Genomic DNA, 19351 nt, shown 5'->3' on the forward strand with positions numbered 1-19351 from the left:
CCCTGCCCTGGCTGCCTCCCCCAGAACACCTGCAGACAGAAGAGACAAGTGGGCAGATAAAGAGGGCAGTGCAGCAGGATGCACGTGTGCCTTTTGCCAGCCTGGAACAGTGTGGTGACTTGCCTCTCTTTGTGTCCCAGAAAACACTGAGATCAGCACAAGTCCCTGAACATATTTGCACATGAGAATCATCTACTTGCAGCATTCAGCAGTTTGTACAGAGTGGGCTTCTGACAAATATGGCCACTTTTCACAGAAGGAGGCGATGTTGACATCATCCCTTCCTTTATCACTGATGTGCAGAAGGACTTGGAGCTCCTCCCTGGGTGGGAGCAAGGGTGTGGCTCTGCTGGAAAAGATTAGAGCAAGACTTCAAGACTTTGACCGCAGCCTGAAAACAGAGCAGGATTACTGAACCTCTGACTGCAGCCCTTGAAATCCACCCTGAGCCTCTATTTTGGCAGAACTTCCCCTTTGCTTACTGCCTTAGCACAGCTACAGTGCAATTGGCTGGGCCAAATCCAGGATTCTCATGATGAGGTGAAGGGGCTTAGGACATTCAGCCAGTGGCAATGATGCTTCGTGGGGTCAGGCTCTGAGATTCGGAAGTCACCTGTGAATAGGAACTAGTCAGGGCTAGGAGAGGGAAAGGGAAAAATTTAGATTGTCAGCAGACAAGGGGAGCTTTTTGCTGAAAGAAAAGAAAGGGAAGGAAACTACAAGCACAGTCTCATATGCTGTGCTGTGTTGTTTTTTACTTTAGAAGGTGTTGGAGCACTTTGCAAAGTCCAGATCTGAGGCTGCACCCTCAGGAAATGACGGGCAGCAGCCTCCTGACACTCCACAGCTTGAACGTCCACAAGTCTGTGGAGCACAGCACCCGTGCGTAGGATTTAGCAGCCATGTAAGAGTGCCACACTATGGCAAGTGAGGCAGGTTTTTTTCTCTGTTGAAATAGTTACTGGAGAATTGCTAGGAAGCCAAAGGCGAATGGAAAGAAAGGCTACAAACTCCAAAGAAAAAAAAAACAGAAAAAAATAAAAGACCAACCCCAGCCAAACAGTTGTTTTATATCCTGGGACACATGGATAGCAAGTGACTGCATGTGCGTGTGTGTGCAAATACTGGTGGGTGCATGTAGCACGCTCAAGCTGCGCTTTGTGCGTGTTTGTGGATGGTGACTGTGCAGTGTGAGCGTGTCCCTAGATACGTTGGTGTTGTGCTGTCTGGGATACGTGTGTGTCTCTCACTGCTCCCTCTTGCTGAAATTCAGATGGCAGTGACCCAGTCCATGCTTCAGTTCCCTGGCTAATCTTGATCTTTGTGATACTTCAGAGTAAAGCAAGCTGTTGTGAGTGAATGCCCCTGAGTGATAGGTAGGCAGTCCCAACATGCACACTGACGTTAGAAGGGCAGTATGTCTGCAGATCTGTTCCCTCTGCTTTTACCATTAGAGCTATCCCTTCTGCTCTGCATGTGTTGTCCGACTGCTGGTGCCTGATGTCCCACATCTCTCTGTGCATGCCGAGCATGGGGAGCAGAAGGACAGTACCTCTGGAGCACTCCGAGGCCCTGACAGCATCCAGAGGGTCGGGAGGGAACCGCAACTCCTCTCCTCTGTGGCAGGTGTTACCTGTGAAGTGCCAGGCTCCTGGGCATGTCGGCAGAGCTGCTCTCTCTCTGCTGTTTCCGAGGTGGTACCTGCAGCTCTGACCTGCTCCCTGCATTTGGCAGCAGTCATCTGCTTTCCGGAGGCAGCTTGGTATTAAATATCCTGTCTGACACAATAATGGAGAGAAAATGAACAAATTCCATTAGTGGCTGGCGATCCCTGCAGGGTCTGCGTTGGAGCAAGAAGGTAGCCTGTATTTTTAGATAGAATGCAATGTAACTTACTGGCTCTCTCAAAGCTGGGGAGTAGATAACCAAGGAGGGAGAGGGGACACCAGGCTCAGGTTTCAGCTGAAGTGTCGGACTATGGCAGCACGAAAGGGCAGGTCCGGTCCAGACGTGGCTGTGAGTATACCATGCACTTCTCCTTTGTGCCCACAGAGACCTCCGCTTTGCTTTTCTGCCTGCTTTCTGCCTGTAGTCCCTGCTGCTGGGTGTGCTGGGGCTTCAGGAGCCCCTTTGCTGCTGGAGCCCATAGAGTTTTATCATTTTAATCTTTGCAGTTCCATGTGTGTCCCATGGGTGGGAGAGCCTGGCTGAGCTGTGCTTTGCCTTTCCAAGGGGTTTGCTGTCAAAGGTCTGTGCTGTAGCGGGCATGCCAGCAGCACAGCTGAGCTGCTGCCTGTCATTGATCTTGACCTGAGATGCAGAGGCTTCTAGCAAGATCTGGAGTTGGAAGAGCTCTTTGCATTCAACTTGTTGCTTGAAGCTGTTAGTGTTTCCTTGCTAAACCCCAGAGAGCACACAGGGCTCAGAGCGCAGACGTGCCCTTTTGAGCACAGTGACGGTGCTGCCTTTTGCCTCTTACAGCAGATCATCCGGTACAAGCAGAGCACTGCGGTGCCACGTCGTGTCTCCTCCGTGCTCACAGTCCTCCATAAAGCCGGCAGCTCTGCTGTGAACCTGGGGGCTCTTCCCAGATGGACAGGGCTCTCCTCTGAGGTGGCAGCGAGCAGAGCCAGCTGGCTCAGGAGGTCCTGCGATCAGCACGTGTTCCTCCTGCACATGGAAGCTGCACAGCGAGACTGGGCACAGTGGTGCTGCCCCCCGCCACCTGTCCCCCTGCCCCTGTGAGCTGCCCCAGAAGGGGTCATGGCACCCAGCCACTGCTGCGAGAGCCCAGGCTAAGCTCTGCAGGGTCTGCCTGGCGCAGGGGGAGCCGGGACACCCGGTCCTGCAGGGGCAGCAGGGCGATGGGCCCAGGACATGGCTACATTTATCTGGGGCAGGAGGGCCGGGCAAAAAGGATGGACTGGGGGAGGCAGGTGAAGAAGAGGGGGAGGCAGGTGAAGAAGAGGGGGAGGCAGATGAAGAAGAGGGGAAAGCAGACCAGTTGTGCTGCTCCAAAGTGCAAGTTCAAATGGCTGAGGCTGCAAAGAGACGGGAAGAGAGGAGCCCCAGACCTGTGTGGTGCATCGTCCTGCCTAGGTCTGCCTCCAGTGCTGTCCTCTCTGGCTGTGCTGCTTCCAGCTCCTGTCTAGAAGCTTCCTAATCGTGGGTGCTCCTCTGCAGCATGGCCTGGGATGTCAGGATGTAGGCTCTCATAGCACAGAGGTCCCCTGGTTTGTCCCAGCTTGAGTGGTACAAGAGAGGCTTTGATTTTCTATTGGAGCTGAAGACAGAGGAGTGTGTCCTACACCCTCGTCATGTGTGTCTCACAGCTCTTTGCTGCAGAGAGCCCTTTGGGCTAGCAGGCAGGCACCGACTCATGGTTACTGGTCCAAGGTCCCAGCCTCAGAAAGCCACATCACTGCATTTCCACCCTGTTGCTCTCCAGCTTCTGGTGAGACAACCCATGGCCTTTATTTGCTGCCTTACACTGCTAAATGGTGATGCTCGAAGTGTGGCTGTGCCTTGCCTAGCGTGGCTCTGTTATCCTGGTGCAGGGAGGCACTTCTGGAGCTGCGATGTCCCTGGCTGAAGGGCACTCAGACAGGATCATTGTCCCTGGTGCCAGTACTTGAAGTCACTGCTGCAGCTACCTGGGGGTTTCTGAAGGACACAGCAGGGGTGGGCTCACCACAGCTGCAGTCCAGTCCTCATCCATTGCTGCAGCCACTCAGCCAGCACACAGAGGTGTTTTCTGGGCCAAGGGAGGCTGCCATGGTTGCAGGAATCCGCTTAGAGCTTCCTCCACACCCCACCCACAGTGCTGGGATGATCTGCAGACTGCACGTGGCTCTCATGCCCCGTCATTTGGATGCTCTTCACTCTAAGTCCAGGTCCCAGCCCTGCTTCTTCCTGTCTGATTTGGGACACCTCAGTCTGTCCCAGCAGTTCCCACCTTGACCTGCCCAGCATCTGCCTTTTCTACCTGGTTCTCTGCAACTGAGTGAGGAGCTGGCCCTGTACTGGTGATGGGATAGAACGGGGGGCCTCCGAGTCTCATGGGTGTTTTTTTCTGTTGTTGTTTTTTTTCCCCCAAGGCCGATGCTGCAACCAGTTTCTTGAGAGCTGCAAGATCCGGGAACCTGGACAAAGCCTTGGATCACCTCAGGAATGGGGTAGATATTAACACCTGTAACCAGGTAGGTGAAACCCATGGGGCTTCTCATGCCATCTGTAGTTCATGTGGAAATGAGCCACCGTGTGGTGTCTGCCCCAGGCCCAGGGACAGTCACTGCTCCCCTTCCTCACACTGCTCCTCTAGGATGGAGGCAGGGAGGTTTCCCCTGGCTGCTCGCTTGCTCTGCTCTGTGCAGCTGATTGGGAGCACCGGCTCTGCTCCCACAGCCCTGCCTGCCCTGGAGCAGAGTATAAGCTGGCTGGTAATTAGTTGTCTGGCAGAGAGAGGTTAAAAACTTTGTGGGAGAGGCTGCCTGACCCCACTTCCCTCCTGTGCCTGGCTCCTGATGGAGTGTCTGGGGAGTGACACAAAAGAGGTGCGGTGTGAGATGGAGTTGCTGTGTGGAGGTGATTTCCTGGGGATGCTCCGCTCTGCAGAGGCATTGTGCAGTTGCCAAGTACGTGTCTCCAGAGCTGTGACATGCTCAAGTGAGGCACAGGTGCCCACCAGTGTGGCAGAGCATGGAGCCATGTCTGCCAGCGTGGTGGTGGGATCCCAGGAGTGTGCACTGGTGTCCTGGCAGGTGCCATCGTCCTCCCGTCTGCACCACCCTCTGTGAGGCTCCAGGCAACCTGTCCCTGCCTGTGCCAGGCAACCTCTACGGGAGCTCCTAACCAGAACTGAGCACAGGGTAGAGGCCACACAGGGCAGACTGCACCATGGCAGTGGTCCCGTGCTGGGGGAGACTTCCACGGAAACGAGTCCTGTGCTGGGGACGGAAGTGGCTGACCAGAAGGCAGATTTGGACCAATTGTCTTTGGGAAGGGAGGGCAGCAATGGCTATAAAGAACTGGGCAGCCTGGCAGTACTAGCTGGAGCGTAGCAAAGGGCATTAAGAGGTAAGCAGAGAGGGAAATCTGAGGCCCCTTCAGGATGACAGGCAACTGGGGCAGCTGGGAGGGGCTCAACTGCTCCTCAAAGGGCAGAGCAGATAGCTGTGAGGAGTGTAGCACAGTGGCTGAGATATTGCAGGAATCACTCTAGGGTATATTCCCCTTGCCTGCAGTGCTCGGGCTTTCAGATTCCTGGAATCTGCAGCTTTGCACAAGCACGGGATGTTTGCAAAGTGCAAGTGTTGGTGGCTTGGGAGGTGCTGGGCAGGTGAAGACCCTTTTAGCCCCGAGAGGTCTGTCCAGGAAAGGAGAGCTGCAGGCAGAGAGGAATTGTCTGCCCGTAATCAACAGAACATTTTGTATCTGTGTAGCTGCCAAATCCAAGTGTCTCAGCCTGAACTGGGGCAGGTGCTGTAGGGAGAGACCCAGGGGGCTTGGGCTGAGCAGGGGAGACAGACAGGCTGCGCTGTTGGCTGCTTTCCGGAGCGGCAGTGATGCTGAGGAGGCTGACTCGGCAGGTAGCACAAATGAATATTCACCTGGTTCAGTATCAAGTCCCCAAACGAAGTGTAGTTCAGACCTACTGATTTGTGCACTGCAGTGGCCAGTGCAGTTACTGCAGACAGGTTCCCCCAGGAGATACCACGTGTTGTCCTTTTATTTTGTGACTAACGGTACTGTGCAGGGATGCTGGGCTTCTGCAGACCCCTGGGGCACCCTGCAGCTTGCATTCTCCTCTCTGGGACACAAGGGGAAGTTTGGGGAAAGCTCAGGAGATGCTCATTTAGTTAATCACTGGATTATTAGTTCATAGTCAGCATTCAGATACTCGCAAAGACTTCTGTCCTGGGGCTGTGTGGGGACATACGGGATTTAGATCAGAGGAGTCTTGTTGGAAATAGAGACAAAAAAATTTCAAGTCCAGAGTCCTTTGAAGATGAGCTTTTCCGTTGGTGAGTTGGAGGCTCTGACCCCGTAATAATTTTGGAGATGTACAGGGTTTGAAGAGAGGGGAGGCCATGTGACACGCTCTTAGCACTGGGCTACAGGACATGGCTTGCACTTCATGCTGAGCAGATCAGTGCTTGCACCTAAAAGGATCTTCGGAGTTGCTGTGCTTCATTTCAGAACTTGGCCCGGTCATTAAAGCCAACTGCAGCTCCCTCAGTCTCTCTTGGGGGAACAGAAGCCCCTGTAAGTGAGCCGGAGCAGCAGGCCAGTTGCTGGGAGCAGTCACACCTCCTTCCAAATGTTTAGCTACAAATAAGCTGAGATAAATAAGTATTTAATGCACCCACTGCTCCCTTACAGAGCTTTGGGGAAGCAAGTCACAAAGAACAGGGAGATCCTAGCGCCTGTGCCTCTCCCCTCCAGGAAGGATGGGGGATGCTGCCATGTGTGCAGAGCCTGGCAGGGAAAATCATCTTCTTGGCTCGTTCACAAGTGACTGAGAATTCCCTCCTGCTCACTTCTGTGGGTGTCTGGAGGAGAGGGGCTGTTTGGCCACATTGGCCCATGCCTTCTGAGATGAGAGACTCCACAAACAGAGTGTGCCATGGATGTTCACTCATTTCTGAAGATAAGCTTAAAAGCAAAGGGATAATTTCTGTGTCCACTGCTCCTGTACTGCCCTAGTGCAGAGAATTATGTGGTTCTGGAGAGGGTTCTGCAAAGAATTACAACAAGGAGACCCAGCCACAGGCTAAAGAACTTCTTCCTCATCCAGAGAAGCAGTCAGTCATCAGCTGTCTCCTCTGACTGGCTGCAATTCCTGTTTTCAGCCAGTTTTCTGGTGCTGGTGAGGGGATTTAACACCTTGATGGGGAGCACATGGCTACAACAGTACAAGGTGCTTCTTTCAATGACGTCTTTGCACTGGTTCCTGTCGTCTCCCTGAGGTTAGATGGCACTTTGAGGTTTCCTTCTGAGGAATATCAGACCTGTGGGAAAGGTCCAACCTCACATGTCCTGTATAAAATAAAGAGGGATATATGTGGTCAGACCTATCCCACAGGCCCTGTATTCTTTCTCAAGTGCGGAGACCTTGACATGCCATCCGATCTTCATCCTGCCAACTTCATCCCCTTCATTGCTGCCATCTGCATCAGTGTCTCCATCGTCCACCTCCCTCGTGTTTCGAATTCCTTCATGTTCCCATCGCACTCATGAGGAGCTGGAGGTCTGAGAATGAGCTGCCAAGATCCCAAGAAGCACGGAACAGCGCTGTGCCGGCACACGGGTCCCAGGAGATAGTCTCTGTTGGGGCGGGCAGTCGCAGTCCTGACGGGCAGTCCAGGTCAGGGCCCTGCTTTGGCACAGGCTGAGTGCAAGGTCCCACCTTCTGTGTTTTTCTGGAGGGCTGCGTTTGTCGCATTGACAGCCAGCAACTGGGATTTCTGGGAAGTGATTGCGGCACTTAGTGAGGGGAATACAGCACCTTTCAAATTAAGCACATCCTGTGGCGGTTTTGGGTCAGATGAGCTGTCAAGCCAAAGCAAATGTGCAAAACAGCCTGTATTGTTCCTGGAGCAGAAATATCGATGGGCCGCTGGGAAACGATCTTCTGCAAACATTGCGCTTGTTGCTGTAAGGACAGAGAGTAATGATTCCTCACGGGTTTTCAGCATTCAGAAGGTTATTTATGAATCCCTTGCGTAAAAGGGACATATGGGCTGAGGAGAGCAACTGAGCATCTGTGGTCCTGTACTCCAGGAGTTTGTTGCGTGAGTGTAACTGAGAAAAAGCATGCGTATCTGTGACCATATACCCAACTTGTGAGCTCCCGAAGGTAAGGGTGCCAGTGACCATCTGAATGGAGTTGTGCAGGTGTGTCTTAGAGAAGATGGGCTTGACCAAGGCGGTGGGCTCGGTGCAGACAGGCTTGGTTGGGGAGCATTTCCTTTTGGTGACTCTGTTCTGTGGGTGCTGCAGCGTTCCCACTTCATTCTTACTTGGAAACAGGCCTTTTGTGCTTGAGGCTCTAGGGCACTCTGGAATACATGTGCTGAGGAAGCCTGTGGATTTTTAGCTTTTTGCTCTTTGTGCTGTATTCAGACTTGAGCGAAAGAATCTGTGCCTCTTTGACTGTGATCCTGGATAGCTGATGCTTTGAGCAAGAAAGGGTGAAAAACCTTTTTCAAGTACAATAACACTCTTGAAGTTGTTCTAAGTTTAACCAGAGTGTTGAGAGATGGAACTGGAGCCTCCCCAGCCATGTTCTGCTCCTTTGCCTATATTCAGGTGGGGATGAAGCAATTCTGTGAAGTGACCTTCCTGTAATCTCCAGGAGCTGAAACAGATGGTTGGGGGTGGAGTACCTGGGCAGGGCCCTGTGCTCCTGGGGAGCTGGCATCTCTCTGCCACGTGACAGAATTGCGTAGGGGTGGGTAAACATAGTGCATCCACCTGGGAGAAGTGGGGAACAGGAGAAGTTAGCCCTATGGGGGAAAAGTGACATCTGCAAGTATTTAACCTCTTTGCCAGCGAATGTCCCAGCCTTTGTGTTCACATCTGGGAAGTGGAAGAGGCTGTCTGAATGGAGCAGAAGCTATCTTAGTGGCCTCTGGGGTGGGCAGTGGCCTGAGACCTCCTTCTGACAATCTGGGGAAGCTGGAGGGGCACCAGCCAGCCCTTTGCTCCTAGTGCTCAGGTTTGATGTGTAGGAAAAAGGTGAGCTGAACTGGGGCACTTGTAGAGATGTTCCCGAGAAGTCACTTCAGTTGTTTGGGAGCTTCCTGGAACTGGTAGAGCTTGGCAGTGGCACAGCCAATGCTTTCTCTGCACCCTTTGCTGCAGCTGAGCTCTGAGGGAGCAAAGCTGACCCTCTGCTGAACACGGGCTTCAGGGCGGGCATGTCGGTGAGCAGTCTGCAAAGCCAGGAAGATGACAGCTGTTGGACTGGAGGCTCGTGAACTGTTGGGAATTAAATTTGGGTGCTGCTTGCTAAAATCATTGTTCTAGGCAGAGCTTCTCACTGCACTTCTGTCTGTGTAAATGTTAAGGTTTGTATGTGCACTTACGCAGCAGCACTGGTGCATCCTCGCTCTGGGCTGTACACAAAGCTCAGCTTTGTGCTTTAGGCTTGAAAAGCCTGACTGCAGGAGGGCGGTTGTGGGGAGGGGCACTCCAGGGAAAGTCACTTGAGCAAAGACAGGAGTTGCCATCAGGGATGTGTCATGAGCAGAGAGGACTGAAACAGTGCCTGTGGCTGAACTGTGGTGCCACCCATCCACAGGAAATCACCTACGGGGGCTGCGCGTTTTGCTCACGGAGAGACCTCCAAGCGTCAGTCAGCAGCTCAGCATTCAGCCACGTGCAGTTGCCCTAGCATCATGGAACTAGCCATGGCCATTGTGCTGGATGCCAGCGCAGGGCTCAAGGGGAAGGACATGGCTCCGGCTCCCACCAGCCTGACCTTTCCCCAACATGGGCCCAGTGCCCACAGTCGTGTCTGCATGGGAGCAGGGAGTAGGGGGCCCCCCCACAGCCCCAGGTGACTAATGCACCTCTCCCACCTTTGCCTTCTCCAGAATGGGCTGAATGCCTTGCACCTGGCCTCCAAGGAGGGCCACGTGAAAATGGTGGTGGAGCTGCTGCACAAGGAGATAGTTTTGGAGACAACAACCAAGGTAAGAACACAGGAGTCTGGTCACGTCAGTCCCAACGCCACATCCTGCCGTTCCTGCCAGACAGACCAGCAGTAGCTGAGCAGTGAATCACGCTGTTTGCTTTCAGCCCCTGGAAGGGCTGTGCTGGAAGCTGTGCTGCCGGGCTGGGGCCTGAGGACCAGGCTCTGACTGCAGCGCAGTGCAGTCACAGCTGTTCTGGGCACCTCCGGGTGAGTGCCGGGGTCCTCTGCACCCATGTCTCTCCTCCATGGGGGTCACTGTGAGCTCCAGAGCTGCGTAACAGAAGCCACAAGATGTGCTAGGGCTGTCTTTACTCACATCCCCTCCTGGCACTGGCTGACAGCTCAGAGCAGCCCTTGCTGCCCCAGGGCAGCCCCTGCGTGTGCCACACTGAGGTGGCCTTGTGCCATTGTCGCAAGCCCGGAGAGCTCTCGTGCTCCATGAATACCTCATCATTCTGTCCTCGCATCACCGTGGTGGGGTGTGGTTCTTGCTTAGCAAGGCACAAGCAAGCAGGGCTGACAAATGAGCAGCCTCTAGCACCGTCTGAAGGGCTGTGAGAGCAGAAGGAGGCCTGGCTCGCCCCTCCCCAGTGCTCTGGCAGGGTGCAGAGCGAAGTCTGGCATTCTGCCACACCACCCAAAGACACAAGTCGGAGGAGCTGGTGTCTGCATTTTCCAGCCTGCTTATCATCCCATAGCTCTGCTGGGATGCTTTGGCTACCAGGGCGCACACTGCAGTTTTTCCTGAAGACTGCCAGCTCAGCTCCCCCATCCTCCCTCCCCACCTCATCTCTCGGTGCTGGAGATACACAGAGCCTGACAATGCACACAGCTTTTGCTGCCAGTAACTTCATGGGAAGGATGAAATCACTCTCTTCCCTGGCCAGCAAATGTGAAGGGTGGCTGCCTGCTCTGTAGCAGGGACAGGTCATGGACCAAGGGCTGCATGGCCCCACAGGCTTCCCCTTGCCAGCTGCTCTGTTTGCACGCGTGTTAGCATGTGTCAGGCCCATCTTTTCCCGGCATCCTGGGCTGCTTCAGCCCCTGAGTGCTGCCCTGTGGTGTCTTTCAGAAGGGAAACACAGCCCTGCACATTGCTGCCCTGGCTGGACAACAGGATGTGGTCCGGGAACTGGTGAACTACGGGGCCAACGTCAATGCACAGTCACAGGTAGGATGGCCTGGGCTGGGGTGGGAAAGGCACCCAGCACGTGTTTTGCTGGTGTCCCAACTGTGGGAACTGTGCCCAGCATGGGTGCTTCAGTAGTCCTTTACAGTTTCTTTCTAATCCTGTTCAGGGGCAGGGACTGCTCTGACAGGTGCCTAAAAAAAAGACAAGTGTGCGAGTCCTGGGAAGGGAGTCTTGAGGGGTATGGGAAAAGCAGCATGTTTCTCTGTACAGGGAGTCCGTGGCAGCACATGCAAGCACACAGAACCATCCTGGGAGGACTCATGGTTGGTGCCTCTCTGGCACGACTGTCGGGTCTCCAGCAACCCCTGCAGCTCTGCACTCTGTACCTCCTTCATTCTCTCTTTCTTGTGCCTGGTGGGGCTGCAGGCTCTTCAACTTCTGCCTGAGGGGGAACATCCCTGAAGCAAGGGAGAATAGTGGCAGTGAGTGGAAGGCAGAGTGTCTTCTGGGATGACTGTTGTTGTGAAGCATCCCCTGGTTCTTTCTGGATGTTGGGAGCCTTGGGCTCCAACTCTGTGTGAATGCTCCACCGCTGCCAGTTTTCTTCCTTTTTCCCACCCTCGCTGTGTATGCTTTTGTACCAGTTTAGAGGGCTGGCAGGGTGTGGGTGTTGATGGGGTGTAGGTCTGCAAGGAGCTTGAGAAATTCAATGAAGAGTTGTGTCGATGTGCATGTCCCCGTGTTTGCAGAAAGGCTTCACGCCCCTCTACATGGCAGCGCAGGAAAACCACCTGGAAGTTGTCAAGTTCTTGCTGGAAAATGGAGCGAACCAGAACGTAGCCACAGAGGTGAGATCCTTGGGGAGGACCCTTGGGCCCTGTTGTTAGGGCCTCTTCTGGACGTGCCACGTGCTGTGTCTCCTTGGTTCTCCCTGTCTTACCTGCCTCTCCTTGCCAGGATGGCTTCACACCACTAGCTGTGGCTCTGCAGCAAGGGCATGAGAATGTGGTTGCTCACCTTATCAACTATGGGACAAAGGGTAAGGTTCGCTTGCCTGCCCTGCACATTGCAGCCCGCAATGATGACACTCGCACAGCTGCTGTGCTGCTACAGAATGACCCCAATGCTGATGTCCTCTCCAAGGTACGTGGCTTTCCCATCCTGTCTCTGGGAGCTTTCCCACATGCCCAGCTTGGTATGCTGCATATATCCATCCTTTCAGCAGGGAGCATGTATCTGGCTGGACTGATCCCTCCTTCTTTCCCCTAGACTGGATTTACCCCCTTGCACATTGCAGCCCACTATGAGAATCTCAGTGTGGCCCAGTTACTGCTGAAAAAAAATGTCAACTTCACACCCCAGGTGAGTGTAAAGTGGGAAGGCTGCTGGGGCTGGTACTGCTCCAGCACCAGAGTAGGGTGCTGTGCCTCCTTTCCATGTAGGTGCAGCAGCTCCCAGGGTATGCTGGTGAGGTGGGACTGTGCAGAAGGTAGCACGCTGGTGCATGTCTGTGGAGCTGCCGTTAATAACCAGCGTGGGCCTTTCCTACTGTGTCTCCCTTCTGTTGGATGCAGCCATGCATCTCTTGAAAGTTTTTGGGACCTCGTGTCCAGGCTGGGGGAAAGCTGGTGCTGTCGCTGCAGGGCAGAGCTTATAGCACCTGCAGTTGACATGCCTCTTCCTGTCCCACGGGTGCAGCCAAATCCATGAGCTGGTACTTTCCTGCAAGCTCTGTGCAGCTTCTGTCCACAGCCTTTAGCTGCAGGCAGGAGCAGGTGCTCACCCTCTCTCCCACCCCTGTAAAACAAGCTGTTCCCCTGCACCCTCCCTGGGCAGGGATTTACTCTCTCCTGCCGTCTGTCCTTTGTTGGCTCCATGCCTCCTTGCAGCCCCGCAGAGGAAAGAGAAGGGGCTGCTCCATCTAACGGACTGCCATTCCTTCTGTCAGAATGGGATCACTCCCCTGCACATAGCCTCCCGTCGGGGCAATATCATCATGGTGCGGCTGCTGCTGGACCGCGGGGCCCAGATAGAAACAAGGACCAAGGTGAGAGCACGTCTGAAATGCTAGCCCACAGTTCACGGACCACTCCCCGCCCCAAGCTCCCACTGCTGTGGTGCTATGCCCAGTGCGTACCTTGTGAACGTCCTACTGGGTGCGTGAGGGAAGGTCCCTAGTCCATGAAAGGGATGGACCGGCTTTTAAGCTGGTTCAGCTGGTTCATGGCGTAAGTGGCAGGAGGCTGCGTGGCTGGGTATGCCCTGAGAGCTGAGGGCAGGCTCAGTTTTGCCTTCCTTCACAAACAAGTCCTAAGTCGCTGTTACTCTTCTACCTGTGGGGAACTCTGCCCTCCCTTGCCTGTGCTGAGCCCTTGAACCCTTCTCTCTCTGCAGGATGAGCTGACCCCTCTCCACTGTGCAGCTCGCAATGGACATGTGCGAATTGCAGAGATCCTGCTGGACCACGGGGCTCCCATTCAAGCCAAAACCAAGGTACCCCTGGGTCTCTGAAGCTGTGCTCGGTGCAAGGTACCAGGGCAGCAGAGGTGGGTAGCAAGCTGTGCACAGCTGCTGGATGCCACCTATGGCTGGACTGGGGCTGAGTTTCTGGCTTCCTCACCCCCTCCTTGGCCCTAGCTGGAGCCCTTTGCCTGAGGGCTACATGCTTCAAAGGGACCAGCCTGAGAAGGGGGCAGCCTGGGGACAGCCTGCCCCATGGCAGCAGCTCTTCAGGCCCTGCCCTCTGCTCAGCACCGCTCCCCTGTAAGTTTCAGTGAGGGATTTTGGGTGTCCTCTCTGGTAGCACCCTGGGAAACGTGCTGTCTCTTCTGCCCCAGAGCTGTGGCCAGGGGAGTGAGGCAGGGGCTGGGTGGGATGCCCAGTCTCCCTCCTGGCCCAGCCCTGAGGCCCCGCTCCGCGGTCGCAGAACGGCTTGTCGCCGATCCACATGGCAGCACAGGGCGACCACCTGGACTGCGTGCGCCTGCTCCTGCAGTACAGCGCTGAGATCGACGACATCACCCTGGACCACCTAACGCCACTGCATGTGGCCGCACACTGCGGGCACCACCGCGTGGCCAGGCTGCTGGTGGAGAAGGGGGCCAAGCCCAACTCCCGAGCCCTGGTGAGTGAGGAGGAACAGATGGGTCTGGGGTGGGGGAGAGGAAGAATGTTCCTGCAAACGACTGTCCATCTGCAGAATGGCTTCACACCCCTCCATATTGCCTGCAAGAAGAACCACATCCGAGTGATGGAGCTGCTGCTGAAGACAGGTGCCTCCATCGATGCTGTCACAGAGGTAGGTGTGCTGCAGCTCACTTGCTGCTGCCTGTGCAGAGCAGGCAGTGCTGCAGGAGATGATGGAGTTGCTTCTGCTGGTCCTCAGGCATCTTCTTCATTGCGGCTTAGAGCTCTTTGCAGCTCAGGACCTGTTGAGCCTGGCAGCATCTCCCCGCAGCCTGCTCCCCACCTGGCAGGGGGGCTGCAGGGGAGGCAGCAGCTCTCTGTGTTCCCTTCGGTTCACCTACGGGCTGCTCTGGGGCTGAGGCCCCAGAGTTTGCCTCTGTGCTGGACTGTGATCCAGGGAGGGGGAGGAGGGGGCAGGAAGTAGTGTTGTCAAAGCCTTCAGCCCTCATCTTGGCTTCTGGTCCCTTTCTCTCCACAGTCTGGCTTGACCCCCCTGCATGTGGCCGCCTTCATGGGGCACTTGCCCATTGTCAAGACCCTGCTACAGCGCGGAGCATCTCCTAACGTGTCCAATGTGGTGAGTCCCACCCTGGCTGAGGCTGTGGGGACTCAGGATGGTGGGATGCGGCAGGAGCTGGGGATTGCCTGAGTCTAGCTCTCTGCTCTTCTGGACAATCCCTGGTACCCCCAACCTTCTGCTGGCGTGAGGAACTGGGAGGGGCTAAAGAAGGTTGTGGGCACTGCTCTCCTGTGCTCAGACTAGAGGAGTGACTGCGAGAAGGCATATCCCCTCCTATGGCCTCACCCCTTTATCTTGTCCTTGCTGCAGAAAGTGGAGACACCCCTACACATGGCAGCCAGAGCTGGGCACGTGGATGTGGCAAAGTACCTGCTGCAGAACAAAGCCAAAGCCAATGCCAAGGCCAAGGTAGGTACAGAGAACTTGTGTGATAGTCCAGCTCGGGGAACAGCTGATGCTGGTTTCTTTGCTCTTGCCTGCCCAGAGCCTGGCCTGCCAGGGGCTGTGCAACAGCAGCAGCAGGGCTGGAGCCCCTTTGGTGTGGCAAGAGACTGGTCCAGATCTGGCAAAAAAACCCTCCTCTGCCTCCCTTGCAGGATGACCAGACTCCTCTGCACTGTGCTGCACGCATCGGCCACACTGGCATGGTCAGACTGCTGCTGGAGAACAACGCCAACCCCAACCTGGCCACAACCGCAGGTCACACGCCCCTGCACATCACTGCCAGGGAGGGGCATGTGGACACAGCCCAGGCACTGCTTGAGAAGGCAGCCTCCCAGACCTGCATGACCAAGGTAGGCTGCTGCTGCTGCTGAAGGTGTGACCTGGCTGGGCTGGGGCTGGGCAGATTGGTGGCACCGTATCCCTGTCACAGGAGGGGCAGCCTCCTCCTGTGCCAAAGAATGTGCCAATGCTCTCCTCCTCATCCTGGTACACCCTGTGATTGCCTGCCTTTCTCCTCAGAAAGGATTTACCCCTCTCCACATTGCAGCCAAGTATGGGAAAGTGGATGTCGCAGAGCTGCTGCTGGCACGTGATGCTCATCCCAATGCAGCAGGGAAGGTGAGTGCTGCTCCTTTGGCAGTGGGAGGAGTGGTGTGGTATGGGAAGAGGCTCTGTGTCACCTGTCTGTGCCTTCTTCCCCCCACCAGAACGGCCTGACCCCGCTGCACGTGGCTGTGCACCACAACAACCTGGAGATTGTCAAGCTGCTGCTTCCCAAGGGGAGCTCCCCACACAGCTCGGCTTGGGTAAGGCTGGACTGGGTGTCCCTGGAGATGTGAGGATGTGTCGTTTGTCCAGTGCCTGCCAGCCCGGGGACAGCATTGCCCCTCAACCCTGACACTCAGGGACTGTACAAGTGACTGATCACCGACAGCCACTCTCCACGCCTGCTGCTCATGCCTCTCCTGCCTGCCTGTCTCTTGCACCAGCACATGGGGCAGGCAGGGGTGCTGGGCAGTCCTCCCATTCCAGCAGGCAGGCTATGTCAGGGGTAGTCCCTGCTGGCAGCATCGTGGCTGTTGTTTGGGGATGCGTTTCCATGGCAAGCCCTTTGGAGCAGCGCTGAGGTCTAGCAGTTTGGGAAACCACACATGAATATTTGCATGCAGCTATGAAGCAGGGAATCAGAAAACCCACCAGCTCATGATAGTTGCCCTGCTCTGCCTGAGCAGACCAGCATCCTCAGTTTCCACATTGTTTGCAGAAGCTGCATCCTCAGAACAGACAAGTGGCTGCTGGTGCCATCCCTCCCCATCTGGCATTCCTCCCTCCCCTGCGCAGGCTACCGGCAAACTTGCTGGGCAGGCGTCGGGAGCAGCCGGTACCAGCGCCAGTCTCCCGTTGCTCTGCGTCACTGACAGGCTGTGCGTCACCCTGGGCAGAGGGTGTCTGCCAGCTGCTCTGCTCCTGCAACGTAGCAGCAAAGGCAGTGCTCAAAGCCCTGCAATCTCTGCCTGAATACTAATTCTGCGTATTGCGAGCTTTGCTCCACACCTCTGTGAGACGCATTCTGGGAGATGTCTGTCTGCCCTGGCCTCTCACAGCTCCAGGTGGCTGCAGATTGCCACAGAAATTCATGTGTGGAAAAATGTAGGACAGGTGATATTGGTGGAACCTGAAGCAGGTGGTCTTTGAGACCCCTAGGCTGACTTGGCCGGAAGAGTGGGATTTGGCTGCAGTGTCAGGGCTAGCTGATGTCAGGGAGATGGTTTGGGTGTGAGCCTGCGTCACTGAGCTCTGGAGGTGACTGGGAAGGGCAGGTCTGCCTGGAAAGGCAAGGTGGCACCTCCTGTCCCTGCCAGGCTGTTCGGCAGGGGCTGAGCACTGCCATGAGTCTCTCTCCCTGCAGAACGGGTACACCCCCCTGCACATTGCTGCCAAGCAGAACCAGATGGAGGTGGCCGGCAGCTTGCTGCAGTACGGGGCTTCTGCAAATGCGGAGTCTGTGCAAGGAGTCACCCCCCTGCACCTGGCTTCCCAGGAGGGGCATGCGGACATGGTGGCACTGCTTTTCTCCAAACAAGCCAACGGTGACCTAGGCAACAAGGTAAGTTGCCCCAGTGCATCCTGCCAGGCTGGAGGCGAACACCATGGCAGGGAGCAGCAGGCAGGCTGGTAGTTCAGGCCCCGATGCCTCCCTGCATTTGGGCAGCAGTGCATGAGCCAACAACACAGGTTGGAGACCTGGAGACTTAGAGTCTCCTCTGGTAGAGCTGCAATGAGGGCATTGGCACTGTGCTGAGACCTCCTCTATTTGCAGAGTGGCCTGACTCCTCTCCATCTCGTGGCCCAGGAGGGGCATGTGCTGGTTGCTGATGTTCTGGTGAAACACGGTGTCACAGTGGACGCAACGACCAGGGTAAAGTAGTGCGTTGACCATGGCTGTGGTGAAAAGCTTGTGGGGACTCTACCTCTAGGCTTGCTCCAGGAGGGGCATTGCTTTTCCTTTTCTTTATTCAAGAGTCTTCCCTCTCACAGGCACCCTTACCATCTTGTCTGTGTCTTGGGGACTCTTCCTTATCTTCCCTCCACCTCCCTGGAGGGACTCTTGCCTGCTCCCACAGCTTGCCCCTGTACCCCTGGGCACAACGTGGTTTGCCGTGTGCTCTCTGCCCTAGTCCTGAGATCCCAGGCAGCACCCGCGCACATGCCCCATCCTTCATCCATGGGGGATTGCCCATGGGGTGAGCATACTCAGGCCAGAAGGGAAGCACAGTTGAAGGCAGCCTGAGACCTGATCTCGTCTTTCAGATGGGCTATACCCCTCTCCATGTGGCCAGCCACTATGGGAACATCAAGCTGGTGAAGTTTTTGCTGCAGCACCAGGCTGACGTTAATGCCAAGACTAAGGTACGGAGGTGTCCTGTGCTCCAGGGACCCTTCTGCCCTGGGCAACAGCATGCAGGTTGACGGCGAAGGCTTAGCCTCCCTCCCTACTTCCACTTCTCCCTCTCACATTGCTCCAAGCCCACCTGTCTCCATGGCTGGAAGCTGCTGTGGCCTAGCTACAGCCCTGGGCAAGTGTTGGGTTCTGCAGAGCCCATTGCTTACCCCAGAAAGGAGGGAGCAGCCCTCATGCTTCAGACACGAAGCACGGTGTGAGGCTCAGGGGCATTTCTGGGGCAGCAGACTCCCAGAACTGATGGCAGCACCCTCTGTCCTCCCCTGCAGCTGGGCTACACCCCTCTGCACCAAGCAGCACAGCAGGGCCACACAGATGTTGTGACGCTGCTGTTGAAGCACGGTGCCTCTCCCAACGAGATCAGCACAGTGAGTACAGCTCACCCACGCCTCCTCGCCCCAGCTCCCTGTGGCTGCTGCTGACACGGTCCTTCCTCCTTGCACAGAATGGCACCACTCCCCTGGCCATCGCGAAGCGGCTTGGCTACATTTCCGTCACAGATGTGCTCAAGATCGTCACAGAGGAAACCGACATCCCGGTGAGCCCATGGGGACTGAGACCAGGACCCTGTGGTGGAGGGCTGGGGCTGGGAGCAGCCAGGCAGTGCTGACAGCCGGTTGCCTAGCCTAGGCATGAGGAGGTGGCTGCGCAGCAGAGGGCTGGTCTCTTCTGACTCTGCTCTGCTCCCGCAGTCAGTCGGTGACAAGCACCGCATGAGCTTCCCAGAGACCGTAGACGAGATTCTGGATGTGTCAGAGGATGAAGGTGAGGGGCTGAAGCTGGGTCGCACATCGCAGAGACCTGCTGTCTGGGTCCGAGTGGCAGGCAGCAGCCCCGGGTCTGGGCACTGGCGTTCCTGCTGGCTGAGGGGTGGGGGTTACGTGGCCCCACAGTGGTCTTGCAGAGAGGACAAGGGCAGCCCACCAGACTCCGAGGGTGGCACCTCCTGGCTCGGGTGCTTCCCAGCTCTATGCAAGAGGGATATGCCTGGACCTCGCCATGGTCCCATGCCCCAGGGACAGTGTGTGGAGAGCCCTTGGGCATGCAGAGTCCTCAGTGTGCCCTGCTCCATAGGGTGGTACCAGCTCCCAGCCCGGCTGCAGTTGGTCCACTCCTGTTCGCTCCCACCAAGACCTCACTTTTGCCTCTTCTTACTTTGCAGGCACTGCTCATGTCACAGTAATGGGTATGAATTGTGTCCCCCCAGCTCAATGGCCCATTTCACCCCCTGGCCACTAACCATCCGCACGCCACATCCGTCTGCTGAGTCTTGCTGCTGGGCTGGTGCTGTCCGGCGCAGGCCCTGCCATCCTGCCCTGCCCATCTGTGTCCGTGCTGCTTGCTGTGGTGTGATTGCATGAATGGGGCATCCCCCCGCCATGGCGGGGGAGCACGGGCCACGTTGTG

At 56.0% G+C, this 19351-nt stretch overlaps 1 protein-coding gene across 1 annotated transcript in view; it reads left to right on the forward strand.

Moving 5' to 3' along the window:
* ANK1 (ankyrin 1, erythrocytic) overlaps nt 1–19351 on the forward strand; it is a gene marked incomplete at its 3' end in the record, with an annotated part of 55543 nt that overhangs the window by 27584 nt on the left and 8608 nt on the right. The window contains exons 2-23 of the mRNA XM_009878972.1: nt 4098–4199; nt 9600–9698; nt 10773–10871; nt 11582–11680; nt 11790–11975; nt 12102–12194; nt 12781–12879; nt 13227–13325; nt 13759–13956; nt 14032–14130; nt 14497–14595; nt 14848–14946; nt 15135–15332; nt 15502–15600; nt 15690–15788; nt 16892–17089; nt 17303–17401; nt 17794–17892; nt 18214–18312; nt 18390–18482; nt 18637–18709; nt 19107–19130. Coding sequence (XP_009877274.1) covers nt 4098–4199; nt 9600–9698; nt 10773–10871; nt 11582–11680; nt 11790–11975; nt 12102–12194; nt 12781–12879; nt 13227–13325; nt 13759–13956; nt 14032–14130; nt 14497–14595; nt 14848–14946; nt 15135–15332; nt 15502–15600; nt 15690–15788; nt 16892–17089; nt 17303–17401; nt 17794–17892; nt 18214–18312; nt 18390–18482; nt 18637–18709; nt 19107–19130 — 2452 coding nt within the window. The remainder of the gene's footprint in view (nt 1–4097; nt 4200–9599; nt 9699–10772; nt 10872–11581; nt 11681–11789; nt 11976–12101; nt 12195–12780; nt 12880–13226; nt 13326–13758; nt 13957–14031; nt 14131–14496; nt 14596–14847; nt 14947–15134; nt 15333–15501; nt 15601–15689; nt 15789–16891; nt 17090–17302; nt 17402–17793; nt 17893–18213; nt 18313–18389; nt 18483–18636; nt 18710–19106; nt 19131–19351) is intronic.

This window comes from Apaloderma vittatum, unplaced genomic scaffold (assembly GCF_000703405.1).
Source record: "Apaloderma vittatum isolate BGI_N311 unplaced genomic scaffold, ASM70340v1 scaffold16791, whole genome shotgun sequence".
Classification (NCBI taxonomy): domain Eukaryota; kingdom Metazoa; phylum Chordata; class Aves; order Trogoniformes; family Trogonidae; genus Apaloderma; species Apaloderma vittatum.